At 38.9% G+C, this 17,647-nt stretch overlaps 1 protein-coding gene and 1 pseudogene across 1 annotated transcript; both read left to right on the top strand.

The window, feature by feature from the left end:
• Window positions 1-4,142: 4,142 nt before the first annotated feature.
• On the top strand, window positions 4,143-5,665 carry LOC116907391 (urinary protein 3-like). The gene is made up of 3 exons (XM_032910344.1): window positions 4,143-4,203; window positions 5,026-5,139; window positions 5,538-5,665. Exons 1-3 carry the CDS (start codon window positions 4,143-4,145, stop codon window positions 5,663-5,665), a joined length of 303 nt encoding a protein of 100 aa, XP_032766235.1.
• An 11,473-nt stretch (window positions 5,666-17,138) lies between these two features.
• Window positions 17,139-17,231, top strand: LOC116908335 (annotated as a pseudogene).
• Window positions 17,232-17,647: the final 416 nt, after the last annotated feature.

Raw genomic sequence — 17,647 nt, 5'->3', positions numbered from 1 at the left:
GAATAGGAATACAAGGCCCATACCTAAACATAGTAAAAGCCATATACAGCAAACCAGTTGCTAACATTAAACGAAATGGAGAGAAACTTGAAGCAATCCCACTAAAATCAGGGACTAGACAAGGCTTCCCACTCTCTCCCTACTTATTCAATATAGTTGTTGAAGTTCTAGCCAGAGCAATCAGACAACAAAAGGAGGTCAAGGGGATACAGATCGGAAAAAAGAAGTCAAAATATCACTATTTGCAGATGATATGATAGTATATTTAAGTGATCCCAAAAGTTCCACCAGAGAACTACTAAAGCTGATAAACAACTTCAGCAAAGTGGCTGGGTATAAAATTAACTCAAATAAATCAGTTGCCTTCCTCTATACAAAAGAGAAACAAGTCGAGAAAGAAATTAGGGAAACGACACCCTTCATAATAGACCCAAATAATATAAAGTACCTCGTGTGACTTTAACCAAGCATGTAAAAGATCTGTACAATAAGAACTTCAAGACACTGAAGAAAGAAATTGAAGAAGACCTCAGAAGATGGAAAGATCTCCCATGCTCATGGATTGGCAGAATTAATATAGTAAAAATGGCCATTTTACCAAAAGCAATCTACAGATTCAATGCAATCCCCATCAAAATACCAACGCAATTCTTCAAAGAGTTAGACAGAACAATTTGCAAATTCATATGGAATAACAAAAAACCCAGGATAGCTAAAGTTATCCTCAACAATAAAAGGACTTCAGGGGGAATCACTGTCCCTGAACTCAAGCAGTATTACAGAGCAATAGTGATAAAAACTGCATGGTATTGGTACAGAGACAGACAGATAGACCAATGGAATAGAATTGAAGACCCAGGAATGAACCCACACACCTATGGTCACTTGATTTTTGACAAAGGAGCCAAAACCATCCAATGGAAAAAAGATAGCATTTTCAGCAAATGGTGCTGGTTCAACTGGAGGTCAACATGTAGAAGAATGCAGATCAAACCATGCTTATCACCCTGTACAAAGCTTAAGTCCAAGTGGATCAAGGACCTCCACATCAAACCAGACACACTCAAACTAATAGAAGAAAAACTAGGGAAGCATCTGGAAGACATGGGCACTGGAAAAAATTTCCTAAACAAAACACCAATGGCTTACGCTCTAAGATCAAGAATCGACAAATGGGATCTCATAAAACTGCAAAGCTTCTGTAAGGCAAAGGACACTGTGGTTAGGACAAAACGGCAACCAACAGATTGGGAAAAGATCTTTACCAATCCTACAACAGATAGAGGCCTTATATCCAAAATATACAAAGAACTCAAGAAGTTAAACCACAGGGAAACAAATAACCCTATTAAAAAATGGGGTTCAGAGCTACACAAAGAATTCACAGCTGAGGAATGCCGAATGGCTGAGAAACACCTAAAGAAATGTTCAACATCTTTAGTCATAAGGGAAATGCAAGTCAAAACAACCCTGAGATTTCACCTCACACCAGTGAGAATGGCTAAGATCAAAAACTCAGGTGACAGCAGATGCTGGCGAGGATCTTGGAGAAAGAGGAACACTCCTCCATTGTTGGTGGGATTGCAGACTGGTACAACCATTCTGGAAATCAGTCTGAGGTTCCTCAGAAAATTGGACATTGAACTGCCTGAGGATCCAGCTATACCTCTCTTGGGCATATACCCAAAAGATGCCCCAACATATAAAAAAGACAAGTGCTCCACTATGTTCATAGCAGCCTTATTTATAATAGCCAGAAGCTGGAAAGAACCCAGATGCCCTTCAACAGAGGAATGGATACAGAAAATGTGGTACATCTACACAATGGAATATTACTCAGCTATCAAAAACAACGACTTTATGAAATTCATAGGCAAATGGTTGGAACTGGAAAATATCATCCTGAGTGAGCTAACCCAATCACAGAAAGACATACATGGTATGCACTCATTGATAAGTGGCTATTAGCCTAAATGCTTGAATTACCCTAGATGCCAAGAACAAATGAAACTCAAGACGCATGAACAAAATGTCAATGTTTCACTCCTTCTTTAAAAGGGGAACAAGAATACCCTTGGCAGGGAAGAGAGAGGCAAAGATTAAAACAGAGACTGAAGGAACACCCATTCAGAGCCTGCCCCACATGTGGCCCATACATATACAGCCACCCAATTAGACAAGATGGATGAAGCAAAGAAGTGCATACCGACAGGAGCCGGATGTAGCTCGCTCGTGAGAGACACAGCCAGAATACAGTAAATACAGAGGCGAATGCCAGCAGCAAACCACTGAACTGAGAATAGGACCCCCGCTGAAGGAATCAGAGAAAAAACTGGAAGAGCTTGAAGGGGCTCGAGACCCCATATGTACAACAATGCCAAGCAACCAGAGCTTCCAGGGACTAAGCCACTACCTAAAGACTATACATGGACTGACCCTGGACTCTGACCTCATAGGTAGCAATGAATATCCTAGTAAGAGCACCAGTGGAAGGGGAAGCCCTGGGTCCTGCTAAGACTGAACCCCCAGTGAACTAGACTGTTGGGGGGAGGGCGGCAATGGGGGGAGTGTTGGTAGGGGAACACCCATAAGGAAGGGGAGGGGGGAGGGGGATGTTTGCCCGGAAACCGGGAAAGGGAATAACACTCGAAATGTATATAAGAAATACTCAAGTTAATAAAAAAAAATTAGAGGTAAATATGAGAAACTCAATGTTATATATCATTTGGGTGGTAAAAAATGAAGTTAATTTATAATCTTTCCTATGTTTTCCAACATTTTTTCTGTTACTATGACAAACACCATCACCAAATGCAACTTGAAAGAGGTCAAGGCTTATTTTCGCTTACATTTCCAGGCCATGGTAATCCTTGAAGGACTTAAGAGCAAGGACTCAAGAACTGAAACAGAAATCATGGAGGCACATTGTTCTTGTTTGACTCGCTCATTTCTCTCAGATAGATTATTCCTGCCTAATGCTGATACTGCATATGTAATACTGTGCCTCAACTGGCCAACAACAACTACTCACAGTCACAATCATAGACTAATTTCGATTCAGGCAATTTTTCAATTAATATTCCCTTTACTAGGGTATGCCAGGTTGGCAATAAAGTCTAACTAGGGCATCAGATATGTGTTAAGGAAATCTATTATCTCTTCAGACTTTATCCATGATTCCTGAAGCTTACTGAATCATCAACAGTACAGGAAAACCAGACCCTCAATGAAGGGCTGTTTTCCTTTCTCACACTTTTCCCAAATATCTTTAATTTTCATTTTTTCATATCCTCTATTAGGAGAATGACTCTGGAAGACAAACATAAATTTGCTATTTGTTTCACAACTGTTTTATTTAACTATGAAAGTTATATGTAGGCATATATCCCATTTCCATGAACACAGAAATTTAACAGTTTGATATATCAGGTTGAAACAAGTAGTTTTCTTCTGCATAGAAATTCAGAGTAGAGTGCATATCATGCTTCCAATGTATTGGCCATCAGATCACCGGATTGAATCTCAGAGCCATGAGTACCTATTTGAAAGTTTTTGTGGCAAGTGCAGCAAGAGATAAAACTTTGAGTACCGAGATGCAGTGATTAAACACAGAAAGGTATATAGATTATCAGTTTTTTGGTTTTCAGCATTTGCTTTGGTTGTTGTTATTAAAAAGAGAATAACATACTTCAATTTATTATTCTAAAAGGGGAGAGCAGATTTGCTTGGATATTCGGAGTCTCAGGCCTTATCTAGAGTTCCAAAAGTCACCAGTACTCAAGATATAACTTAACATACTTCCACACAATAAAGTACCTGAAGGCAATTTTCCTTCTGGCCAGTAGATTGCACTGCAGGTTCCTGAAAAGATCTGGAAGCACCAAGGGAAAGATTATCTCTGATTCAGTTTTTCTTGAATCATGTTTTCCCTAAATTCAAGCTTTACAGATGATAATTTTAGCACCATAAAGTTAGTAAAAATCTGTGCTCCACTCTGGCTGTATGCTCAGTCCATTTCCTGGTATCCAATTGGCTGTTCATCCTAACCTAGGCTACAATATTAACCTGCCTTCCTAATATGGGTCCTGTGCACTCTGTCCTCTCCTCTGCTGATTTCTGGTCTGAAGATCAATCTCACTGCGATGGGAAAGCATATCTTGTTTCCTCTACTGGGCCTGTCTTTGATGGTGATCTCCCTTCAAGGTAAGGTCCTGGCACATGGTAATGGTTGGCACTGATGGGCAGACACACTGATTCTACAGATTAGGGGATGTGAGTAGCATGAAATCAGATAACATTAGAACTGACCCTGCTTCATTCTGATATACATATCCACTTCCTCGCCTTGCTTCATCTGTGCACACTCAAAGATACTTTTCTGTCCTTCTCTTTATACTTTCTCCTGTTCCATGTCGTAATCTCTCTCTCTCTCTTTCTCCTTTCCACCTCTCTTCCTGTCTGTTCTCTGTAGTGCTTAAACATGTTCATTTCCTCAAGCTTACATACAAATTGGCTTATATTTGGATTGTAAGTGGGAAAGGATATTCATTACTAGGATGAAAACAATGAAAATATTGGTTCATCCAATGCAGTATGATAGAATACTAACTTTAAAATGGATTGCCATGAGGATTTCCTGTATCAGAGATGTGTTCCTTTGTTGTTTGTGCCTTGAATACAATCCTGCCCAATAATGTCAGACTATTGTCCCTTTCTGCCACCTCTCTCTCTTTTAGATGCTTCAGAATCATAATTCTGTGTGGTGCATTAGGGACCCCACATCAGAACTTCTATTTTTCATTCTGATAACTTGGTCTATTTCATGGTATGAGGTTGCATTGATTTTCCAACATTTCCTTTGTAGAGTCCTGTGGTCATGAACCTTCATGAATGTGTTACCTCAGCATGCAGCCAGCTCTTTTCTTGGGTATTGCTTATTAATTCACCAGAGCCACAAGCTCAGCTACAATTGGTGCTTGAGTTTGGATCCTAAATGAGCGACTTACATTGGCTTTTGTATTTCAGCTTTGCAGTGTATCCTGTGTAATAGGTACAGTTCTGAAGGGAATTGTGTGACTGGAAGATTTGCATGCCAGACTAAACCTGGTGAGATTTGTGCCACAGTTGTAACCTATAAAGGTATGTAAGCTCTAGGAGCTCTGAAAGTAATCTTGCTTGCCCTGCAGTGATTAACCCATCGCCAGGATGCTGATGGCAAGGAGGGAAAAGCCATTTTGCTTCTCTTAATGGATCCCAATGACCAGCAAACAAATGATGAAAAAAATGTTTTGAAAGATGTCTGGTTGATCCTCAGGGAAATTCTGGGTTAATATTGTCTAGTATTGTAGGGATTGGATTCTAAAATTCCATTCAACACTCTTGGAAATGACGTCCCACCTGTTGAAGGATCATGTCCCAGTGAGCCCACCTCAGTTATGCTTTTATTTCTAAAGTACTTTCCATCTGAGCGTTTACTGACTCAACCACTCTTTCCACTGATATTCACATTTTTGCCTCTTGACTTTGTTCTTCTATAGATGGAAAATTTCACTATGGAAGACAGAAGTGTGCTGAGTGCCTCAGTGGGACTATTGAGCATGGAAGTCGGAGAGTAACAACAAACTGTTGCTCAGCCAGCTCTTTCTGCAATGTAGCACGTCCCTGATTGTACTGAAGGATTTTAGGTGAGTCCCTACTCCTTCCCTGTGTTCCTGTAACCTCATAGCCCTGGTCAGCATGAATTGCTGATGTTTCAAAAGTTCAACAGACTGGAGTGAAGTTCTCTGCTTCCCACCAGCCCTGGCACTCCCTCATTCTCACATCATGATTTCCTTCCTTTTTCCCCTCTGTCCCTCCAACACAATAGATGCATGGCACAAGTTGCTTCTTCTACTTTTTCTGTACTTATTCAACATATACATTCTGACTGTTGAACATAGCACTGAGCACTGAGCACTGATTTTTGAAAAGTATTGAATATGACAGTCCAGTCATGAGACCCATCCTCTATGAAGATTCTGTATCTGACAGGGTGGCCAGATAAATAACTTCTCTGTCTTCAATCTAACCCATACACATAAGAGGATATTTTAGGAAGTGTTCCTTTCCTGTGATTTTAACAAAATGATGTTTGAGAGAAAAAATTTATTAAACTCATGATTTGAGATAGTTTCTACCTTATAATGTTAGGCTATTTTGGAACAGAGATGTTCAACTCTTGGCCTTCTGGAACCAGGGTAAAATAGGAAGGGACGAGGACAAGATTCAACCACTATGGGTTTACCCTAAGTGGCTTATATACACCAAGCAAGATATAGATCTATCAACAATCTATTCAGTTTTCAAATTCATTATTATATTACATCAACAGGTTAGGTCAGAGATATCTACCGCATCTCTGGAAATAATCTCACAGGCATAGAAAGATTTGAATGTGATAGATCAGACATTCTCAGTTCCATGTAGTGACTAGATTCAGATACCACAGACTGAGAGTGCTCCCTTTCCAGAGTTCATTTCCCCAGGGTGGTCACATGCACATGTACTTCTTTATCCTTCAAGAAATTTCTAATTTTTAGCTTTATTCCTAATAATTCCATAGATTTTGAAGTCAGTTCTACTTCAAATTTTTTACTTTTCTATTTGTACCAGTACATTTACATTTTTGGACAACCTAAAATGTGCAGACAATATTGTAAACAAATGAAATTTCTAAGAATCCCATGACACTCTGGCAAGACATAGCTTTGTAATTTGTCATACAGGCAAAGGCAGGTACAAGATAGAACAAGGTATATCATTGGAATAGAAGGAAAGATAAGTGGGAGAAAAGTTTTATAGAGAGGAGACCGGTGCGAGGCAGGAGAAGAAGTAGCAGAGAGAACAGGGAGGCTGATGTTCAGATTCCTCTCTGCATATTTACAGGGTGTTAGGAATATACTTAAGAGATTGATATGTACAGGGCTTTTGATGTCTAGGTGGGCAATTTTTTCAATCTTATCAATTTCATCAGAGGTTATGGTGTTGTGTGTTCTTTCATGTGGTGATTTAACTTCAGGAGAGTATGTGGTGGCTGGTGAAACTAGGCTGCCACAGAATTGGGATATATATTTTGGGCATGGTGCTACCTGCCTTGGGAACTAGATGGGTAAAGAGATTATTGACAGTCTCAGAGACAAGTCATCGGCAGTGTGATATGGGATAGAACAAAGCAGGTTAGAGGCTTTGCTGACTGAGATGATGATATCTACCAGATATCTTGGGGCACTGTGGTGGAGGATCTAGTGTGGGGTAAAAGACAGTATCATTTTTTATAATCTTATAGCAACATAGCTTGCTTACACTTTTACATATACAGTATATATTTGTTACCTTCTAAATTTTTGAATAGGTCATAATAATTTTTTTTATATATGGTAAATTTTTAAAGTCATATATTTACAAATAGTGACATCACTATAACTTTTTTTCAGTGCTGTTTATTGAGTCTTAACCCTGGAGCATGCTGGAAAGAATTGTCTAATGACCATATCTGGAGAATTCACTATGATTTCTACATCATGTTTTCTGACTACATGTATATCATCATATGTTCTTGCGTGATCTGTAATAAATTGAAGGCTTTAAAATTTTTGATTTGATCTATATGCTGTTTTAATTATTTTTTGAAATTTATTTATTTATATTCATACTGTTGCTACTCCTCCCTGTCCCCCCTTTCATGGTTCTTTACCCTATCCACCCTCTTCTGTATTTCAGAGAAAATGTTCCCCAAACCATGGCATCTCTTACCCTGGGACATCAAGTCTCTACAGGATTAGGTACATCTTCTTCCACTGAGGCCAGGCAAGAGAGTAGGTCTTCTGATACATATTTTTCAAGATTCTCAGAACAGCACATGTACGGTCTTTGGTTGGTGGTATTGACTCTAGTAGTATCCTGGAGTCCAGGTTAGTTGACATTGTTTCACTTCCCATTGGGGTTGCCATCCCCTATGGCCCCTTAAATATTTTCCCTAATTCTTCCATAGGGGTTGCTTACCTCAGACCATTGATTGGCTGTAAGTTTCTCCATATGTCTTAGTCAGGTGGATGTACAACCTATCAGAGGACAACCATGCTAGGCTCCAAAATCACATGTTAGACCAGTCACAGACCATTCATTCCTTCACTCTTGGGTCCATTTCTGTCCGTGCATTTCTCATTGAGAGGAACAATTCTGGGCCAAAAATTTGAAAGTGGGTTGGTATTCCATCCCTCTACTGGGGGCTCCTTTGAATTACACGAGGTGGACTCTTCAGTATGGACTCTCCATCTCCCTATGTTGAGTATTTAGGCTAGGGTCACCCACATTGATTCCTGGGTGCCTTTCACATCCCAGGTCTCTGGAACATTCTAGAGGTTCTTCCCACTCACCCTTCCTACCCCTGGCAGCTATATATTTCCATTCTTTCTCCTGACCCTTTGGGCTTCTTTGAGCTCTCTCCAATATATGATCACCCTTTCCACTCAGGTAGTTTTCTCCATCTACCTCCCATGAGTATTGTTTTCCCCTTTCCAAGTGGCATTGAAGCACCCTCACTTGGGCCTTTCTTCTTGACAAACTTCTTTCAATCTCTGGGTTGTATGATGGTATCCTGTACTTTTTGTCTAATATCCACTTATCAGTGTGTATATGCCATGCATGTCATTTTGTATAGCTCTTTCAGGACGATATTTTCTAGATCCATCCCTTTACCTGAAAATTCATGATATTCTCATTTTTAATAGCTGAATGATATTCTATAGTGTAAATGAACCACGTTTTCTGTATCCATTCTTTGGTTCGGGTCCAACTAGGTTGTTTCCAGTTACTGGCTATTATGAATAAGGCTGTCTTGACATAGTGGAACACATGTTTTTGTGGTATGGTAGAGCATTGTTTCCATATATGTCCAGGAGTGGTAAGGCTGGGTTTTGAGATAGAACTATTTCCAATTTTCTCAGGAAAGGCCATCTTAATTTTCAGAGTGTTTGTACCAATTCACAATTCCACCAGCAGTGGAGAAGTATTTCTCTCTCTTCATATCTTTACCAGCATATGCTCCCATTTGAGCTTTTTGTCTTTCCCATTTTAATTGGTATAAAATGGGACTTCAGGGTTGCTTTGATTTTCAGTTCCCTGATGACCAAGGATGATGTTGAACATTTCTTTCAAGTTTTTCTCAGCCATTTAAGATTCCTCTGTTGAGAATTCAATTTAAAAACTTTCACATTTATTTAGAATGTGAATGGGTGTGAGCCTGTGTGTTAGTGTTCATATAGATGTTCTAAACAACTTGTGAGCTCCATGATCTCTTTGTACCACATTGGGTCAGAAGTTTGAGGTCAGTAGTCTGGCTTGGCACTCAGTCCCTTATACCCTGAGTCATCTCAGCTTTCAAATTTTAAATCAGATAATTAGGTAGCTGGTGGTTTGCTTAGTGTGTAAAACTTTGGGTTATGAAGCCTAAAGACGGGAGTTATATTAGTGGCACCCAAAATATAGAAGATGAGGACAGATTTCTATATATTTACATCTGCTCTTGCTCTTCCCAAAATGTTCATTGCAGTGTGTTACACACACACACACACACACACACACACACACACACACACACACACACACACACACACACAGAGAGAGAGAGAGAGAGAGAGAGAGAGAGAGAGAATGATGTTCCAGTTTGGAATCTGCCATATCTGTCCCTACATTCCAATCCAGTGGCTGGCAAAAACAGAGGGGTTGAGGTTGGTACTTAGTTGTAAGGAACACATCTGTGGCCTCCCAGCAGTTGGAAACAGGGTTTCAACTCTACATATTCTGAAGGAGATTTTTATCTTCCAATGTATGTCTTTACCCACTTTCTGAGATTTATGTTTCATACCTGGGACTATCTGAAACTAGTGAATATTTACACCAAATCCAATTGTCAATTATAGTTTGCACATCTCCAGTGGTACTGCCTTATTCCAGGAACACAGTAAAAGATTTCTGCCTGAAGATTCAGAAGAATCTTACCAAATTTCTTAGTTATATATTTTTAATTCTTACAGTACTTATCCTGTCTCCTTTCTTCCTGCTAACATTGGGCTTTAACCCATGACCTCAATCTTGGTAGAGAAGCTTTCTACTATTGACTTGAATTCTAACCCCACCACATAGGGTTTGGTTTACTGGTTTGTGTGTGTTACTTGGGAATCAAATTACATGCAAGCAAGCACTTTGCTGCCTGAGCTGCATTTCAAGCCCAATTAGTGTCACTGCTGTGTGTTTACAATATACTCATAGCTCAACTTGAGATTATCATATCTTACTACATGCATGTGCATTCTTCATATTTCTGAACATTATTTTATTGTGTGATTTCTACACAATTTATACAGTTCCTATATTAAGGATAGTTAGATTATTATTATCTTGGTATGATTACAAGAAAAAATTCTGAGGGGTTGGGGATTTAGCTCAGTGGTAGAGCGCTTGCCTAAGAAGCGCAAGGCCCTGGGTTCGGTCCCCAGCTCCAAAAAAAAGAACCAAAAAAAAATTCTGTAAATATTTCTGAGAACCAGATAGTACCCCAAATAAAGTGGTACAATTTGAATTTTTGCCTTCTTGTTGTTCAACGTGATTCACAGTAGGCAGAAACTTGTACTGGGTACCTTTCTATATTTTATATCCTGCCATGTTACCACAGACCAGACAAAAACACCTTTAGTAAGGAAAGGTTTTCTTTGGCTTACAACTAAAGTGGGTATTGCCCCTCCTGGCAGGATATGCATGGTGGCTGGAATGTGAAGTAACAGTTATGTTCTTTTCATAGTCAGGAAGCACAAAAATGGATGCCAGTGTTCAGCTTTCTTGTTTGCTTTATTATTCCATTTTTGTTCATACCAAGAATCCATCACTTGGTCTAGAGTTGTGTATATTTCAAGTGTAGTTCCTTCATTAAATATGCATGGAAATTCCCTCCTACACACTATGAAGGTGCTATAAGTGTATTTCTCAAGTATTTCTAAATCTTGTCAAGTTTACAATGAGGATTAACCATCATAAAACAGTATATAAATTATGTACTTTTCGAATAGCCAAAAAGCACATGAAGAAATGTTCAACACCCTTAGCCATCAGGGAAATGCAAGTCAAAACAACCCTGAGACTCCACCTCACACCAGTCAGAATGGCTAAGATCAAAAACTCAGGTGACAGCAGATGCTGGCCAGGATGTGAAGAAAGAGGAACATTCCTCTGTTATTAGTGGAATTGCAAACTGGTAAACTTGGACATTCCACTACCTGAGGGCACAGCTATACCACTCTTGGGCATATACCCAAAAGATGCTCCAACATACAACAAAGACACATGCTCCACTATGTTCATAGCAGCCTTATTTATAATAGCCAGTATCTGGAAAGAACCCAGATGCCCTTCAACAGAGGAATGGATTTAAAAAATGTGTTATATCTACACAATGGAGTACTATTCAGCTATCAAAAACAATGACCATGAAATTCACAGGCAAATGTATGGAACTAGAAAATATCCTGAGTGAGGTTACTCAATCACAGAAAAACACATTTGATATGCACTCACTGGTAAGTGGATATTAGCCTAAAATCACGAATTACCCAAGATGCCAATGCACAGGTCACAGGAAGCTGAAGAAGAAGGATGACCAAAATGCGGATGCTCCCACTCCTTCTTAAAGGGTGGGAAAATCCACAGGAGGGGATATGAAAGCAAAGTTTAGAGCAGCAACTCAAGGAATGGCCATTCAGAGCGTGACTCACATGTGGCCAATATATGTATACAGCCTTCAAAACTAATTAAGATTGATGAAATTAGAAAATTCTTGCTGAGAGGGACCAGATATACATCTCTTCTGAGATTTATCTAGAGCATGTCCAATACAGAGGTCAATGCTAGCAGCTAACCACCGAACTGAGAATAGGACCCCCTTAGGGGAGAATTAGAGAAAGTACTGAAAGAGTTGTAGGAGATGCAACCCCATAAAAACAACAATGCCAACAAACCAGAACTTCCAGGGTCTAAACCACTAGGGAAGCACTATACATGGAATGACCCAGGGCTCTGCAACTGCATATGTAGCAGAGAATAGACTTGTTGGGGCACCAGAAGAGGGAAGCTCTTGGTCCTGGCAAGGCTGGACCCCCAGTGCAGAGGAATAAGGAGGAGGCAATAAGGGGGATGTATAGGGGAAATACCTGAATGGGGGAGGAAGATGGGAGGGTATGCAGGTTTATGGATAGGAAACGGGAAGGGCAATAATCTTTGAAATGTAAGTAAAGAAGTATATCTAATAAAAATTTTTAAAAAATTATGTCCTTTTCCTTGACTAGCAATAATTACTATTTGTCTCTTTTGGACATGAGTATATATAGTGACCTAGCTTACAGTCAATTGTACAGTACTTTTTTCAGTAATTAATTTATTCATTTTTATTGGATATATTTCTTTACTTACATTTCAAATGACATTCCCTCTCCCAGTTTCTTGTCCATAAGCCCCCTATCCCCTCTCCCTTCACCATAAGGGTGTTCCCACCCATTCACTCCCATTACAAATCCACCTGACATTCCCCTGCACTGGGGGTCCAACCTTGGCAGGACAAAGGTCTTCCCCTTCCTCTGGTGCTCCAACAAGACTATTGTCTGTTATATATGCAGTTGGAGCCATAGGTTAGTCAATGTATAGTCTTTCCATAGTGGTTTAGTCCCTGGATGCTCTGGTTGGTTGGCATTGTTATTCTTATGGTGTTGCAAGGCCCTTCAGCTCTTTCAATCCTTTCTCTAATTCCTCCTTTGCTGCTAGTGTTCACCTCTGTATTTTTCATGCTCTGGTTGTGTCTTTCAGGAGAGGTCTATATCTGGTACTGTCAGCATGCACTTCTTAGCTTCATGAAATTTATCTAGTTTTGGTGGTTGCATATATATGGGTCACATGTCGGGCAGGCTGTGAATGGACTTTCCTGAAGTCTCTTCTCTAACCTTTGCCTCCATATTTCCTCCTATGGATATTTTCATCCTTTTAAGAAGGAGTGGAAGCATCCACATTTTGATTTTCCTTCTTCTTGAGCTGTGGTCTGTGGATTACATCTTGGGTAATTCGAGCTTATTTGCTAATATCCACTTATCAGTGTGTACATACAATGTGTGTTTTTCTGTGATTAGGTTATCTCACTCAAGATGATATTTTCTACTTCATTCCATTTGCCTATGAATTCCATGAAGTCATTGTTTTTGATTACTGAGTAGTACTCTATTGTGTAGATATAACACATTTTCTGAATCCATTCCTATGTTGAAGGACATCTGGGTTCTTTCTAGCTTCTGGCTATTATAAATAAGGCGGCTATGAACATAGTTTTAAGTGTAGTAGACCAAAATGTCCCTCAGCAGAAGAATAGATTAATAAAAATGTTCATTTACACAATGGACTACTCAGCTATTACAAATAAGGGCATCATGACATTTGCAGACAAATGGATGGAAGTAAAAAAAAAAAGACATCTTGAGTAGAATAACCCAAATCAAAGGTACATGCATTTTATGTACTCATAAGTATAAATAAGTCATAAACTACAGAATATTCACACTATAATCCATATGCCCAAAGCTAAATAACAAGCAGGATTGATGGTAGGATGCTTGACTCTCACTCAGAAAATGAAACAAAATAGTCATCACAGGTGGATGGTGGAAAGAATATGTTTCGGAGAGAAGATGAGAACTGTTATATGTGAGGTGTCACATATATAGAAGATAAACTGCTTTATCCACTTCTAGGTTCCCCAACAACTAGAGCAGGGGCTCTTAATTCTGTTGCTTGTCTGAGCATACTGTTGCCCTGAGTGAGCTGCCTTGTCTGGCCTCAGAGAGAGCAAACGTGTTTAGTCTTGCAGTGTTTTGAGGTGCCAAGGTGGGTTAGTACCCAAGGGGGATCTACCACCTTCTCAGTGCTGAAGAGGACAAGGGAGGTAGGGAAAGGGATTGAGTGGAGGTAATGTGATCAGGATGGAAAGTGAATCAATACATAAATAAATGAGGAAAAATACATTCAAAAACTACACTCAGGTTTGCTTCCCAATGAAGCTGGTTGATTGAGAATTGATAGAGATAATTAGTCTTCCATGTGTAATTGTTTAAGGTCTGTGATGTGCACATGAGAGTTTCTCCTACTTTCATAACATACAGAACTTTGCATATAGACAATCTGGAAGAAAAGATGAAAATCTCTGTTCAGTAAACCTAGATGATCAATGGCTTCATCTAAGTGACTTCAGTGTTAATGGTGAAGTCTTCCACTTCTTACACTTAAGTTTTGAGACATTATCTGTATGTAAATTACTGGGTAGACATTTATAACAGACACAAAGATCATGGAAGACTCAGGAGCAGGTACATAAGTCCATATCATTAAAATGATGTAAACACCTTGAAATTCTTATATTTAAAATATTTTTATATATTTTATTTTTTAGTAAACAAGGCCCAACATTTAATCTTTTCCAGAGCCAAAAAATGATATGTCTAGTCCTTCCTAGAGATCATTTCTTAATCCCCTTGCACTGTCACCTGCAAGTGTTGAAAGCCTTCAGCCTCTGAAGCCAGGTTCTCATCATCCAGACTACTGGATCACAGCAGAATTCTTCATATTCCTATAATTGCTTTCTTTTGGGTTACCAAAAACTGCTTCCTCTAATAGTTAGCATATACAATGAAAATGAAAACGTATAGCATTTGGTCCCAGCTTCCCCAAGCAACCTCAGCCTTTAATGAAAAAACTTGCATCTGAGAGGGAAGGCAAGAGGTACTGATGCAACAAGATAGTGTCTGCATAGATGGTGGTTAGACTTGGTCAGAAAGACAGATGTGGCACCCATTACCATACTGTCATCTCAAGAGAAAGCACACAGTCGAATCTGTCATGGATTATTTCTTGTGCCTCCTTTAGATTTCTGTGAAAGAATCAGAAAATAAGCAAACCCTCCATTATATCCTATATTCCTGTTGTGACAGCAGCATTTTATATCTCAAACATGCTGAAGATATGAGAATTCCTTGGAAAGAATATTGAGCTCGAGAGGGCCTTTGAGGAGTGGACATGGTAATAGGAGATTTTTTAACCCAAAATTCATTGTATACATGTATTACATACATTAAGTTTAAGGAAAAAATTAAATTAATGGGGCCAAAGAAATATTCAGCTTTTCTTTCAAAGACCATTACTCAAGTCCTAGCATCCATGTGGTGGCTCACAATCATCTATAATTTTAGTTACATGGAATAAGATGCTCTCTTCTGGACACTAAATCCAGTAGGTATACACATGCTACACAAAACATGCTTTTAGGTAAAATACCCATATATGTTTAAAATATTTTTTGAAAGAAAAAGAGTAAAGTTATGAAAGAAAATAATTAAAAATTCTAAGCATAGTGGCCTGCAATGTAATTTCAACCTTTGTAAGGCAGACAGACAGAGATCTGTGAGTGACGGAGAAGCCTTATCTATAAAAGAAAATCCAGGTTACCCAAGGATACAGTATGATGTCTTGTCCCAAATTTCCAAAAGGAAAGAAAAGAATTTGCCTGAGGCAAAAAGCATGGTAGGAGGAGAAAGTTAAAAACTAATGCAAGTGCCTGGATAGATCTGGAAGCTGATCATAGGCAGCTTTCTAAACTGCCCCTCATTTTTTTTCTAATCATTTCTGCAAACACCAGAGAGGAATGATCCTATTCCTCAAAACTTATGACTTTTCTATCCTAGTAAATTACAACAGATTACAGCTCATTTAGATTCAGAAACCAAACAGTGGAGTAATACTTAAAGAGAAAGGCAATTACTTTCTGTGTAGCTAAGACCTGTATATAGCCCTAAAACTTAAGATGTTGGCATACTTAAGAGATTTAGAAGAGTTCCCATCCCCTGTAGCTTTTCTCCATCTGTACTTCTCTAAAGAAGGAATTTCTATGTTCAGTCCCTAGCAGAAAATATAAGAAAAACAAAATGTCTGTAGCTCTGGGAAGAAACTGGTCAGAAGTGGGCAAATTTGCAATAATCTCAGAATTATTTTGGTCAAGGATGATCACAGCTGCAAAAATTAATATTAACAATTACTTTTCCTGTCACATACCCTAGAAGACCACAGTCTCTACTAAAGATGTACAAACAACACCTCAACTCCTGACAGAAATGGTCCTCCAGAACAAAGAAACTCTAAACACCCTTTCTGCAGAAGTCAGATCTGTATATGCCCTTATTAAAGAAACTTGTTGTTTCTGCATCAATAATTCAAAACAAAGAGGGGAAAATCTCTGAAAAATCAAACAAACATTCAATCCTGACAGGTAATAACTCAAGAATTAGTACACATCTTCTGGTTAGGATAGCTCTTGCATACCTTAGCTTAGGCTCTCTTTCTTCCTCTAGCTTCTTTTTTCTTAACCCTATTTTGCACCTTTGGCTTACTTAATGTTCAAGTACAACGACTTAACAATGAGCATGGACCCCATGGTAACCACTGCTGCTTGAAATTTCCCAGCATATCAACATTACAGAATCTAGTTAACATCATAATTTTACTTTCATTTTTGATGCTTCACTATGTGTTGTGAGAGTTTCCTTATCCCTCTGCCAAATTTTGTATGGGCCTTGCTAGATGGTATGGGTATATAGAACATCTATCTCTATAAGCAAAATAATTCTTTGGAATAAACTCCAACACTGTGGAAGCATATAGTACTATTTCTCAGTCTACTCCTATACTGGAATCCACAAAACACTCCCATGTTTGCACCAAGAATAGAAAAATTAAAGATTTATTAACTGAAAGATGGTTTTAGGAACCTTTAAGCAAATGCTAGCAAGGATGAAAGCATATAATTGAGAGAAACAATGAGGCCAGATCCAGAATGTAGGACCTTGACAGTTGAGGGCAAAAGTTCAGTTAATATGTATACAGTAGTGTCCATGATTAATTCCCTGTGTAAGTGATTTCAGGATGAATGACAAGGACTGGTATAACCCACAAGATGGAGATTCTATTAAGAATCTGCCATTTACAGGATCATACATTGAAAGAAAAGATAGTATGTCATGGGCTTGTCTTGGCAGCAAATATACTAAAAGGGGAATGATATATCACAGACCCTGCACAAGGATGACACACAAATGTGTGATGTGTTTCATATTTTTGAAGTTAAGAAGTGCATGCTGACAGCAGCCTATTAACAGCCGTTTCCTGAGAGGCTTAGCCAGAACATGTACAATACAGAGGTGAATGCTAGCAGTAAACCATTGAACTAAGAACGGGGTGCCCATTGGAGGGATTAGAGAAAGTTTTAAAGGAACTGAAGGGTCATGCAACCCAATACGAACAACAGTACCAACAAACCAGACTCCCAGGGACTATACCTCTATTCAAAGATTATGCATGGGCAGACTCTTGGTTACAGCTGCATATGTAGCAGACGATGGCACTATCATTGCATGTATTGATGCCTACTCTACCTAGAAGTTTTTAAGTCCAAAGTGGAGAACACTAATGAACATGTACAAACATATATATTTAAAAAGCAGTTTAACAGAATATCCTTAAAAAATCAAACTGC

The sequence above is a fragment of the Rattus rattus genome, chromosome 8 (genome assembly GCF_011064425.1).
Source record: "Rattus rattus isolate New Zealand chromosome 8, Rrattus_CSIRO_v1, whole genome shotgun sequence".
Taxonomy (NCBI): Eukaryota; Metazoa; Chordata; class Mammalia; order Rodentia; family Muridae; genus Rattus; species Rattus rattus.
This window is presented reverse-complemented; position numbering and strand designations above follow the sequence as displayed.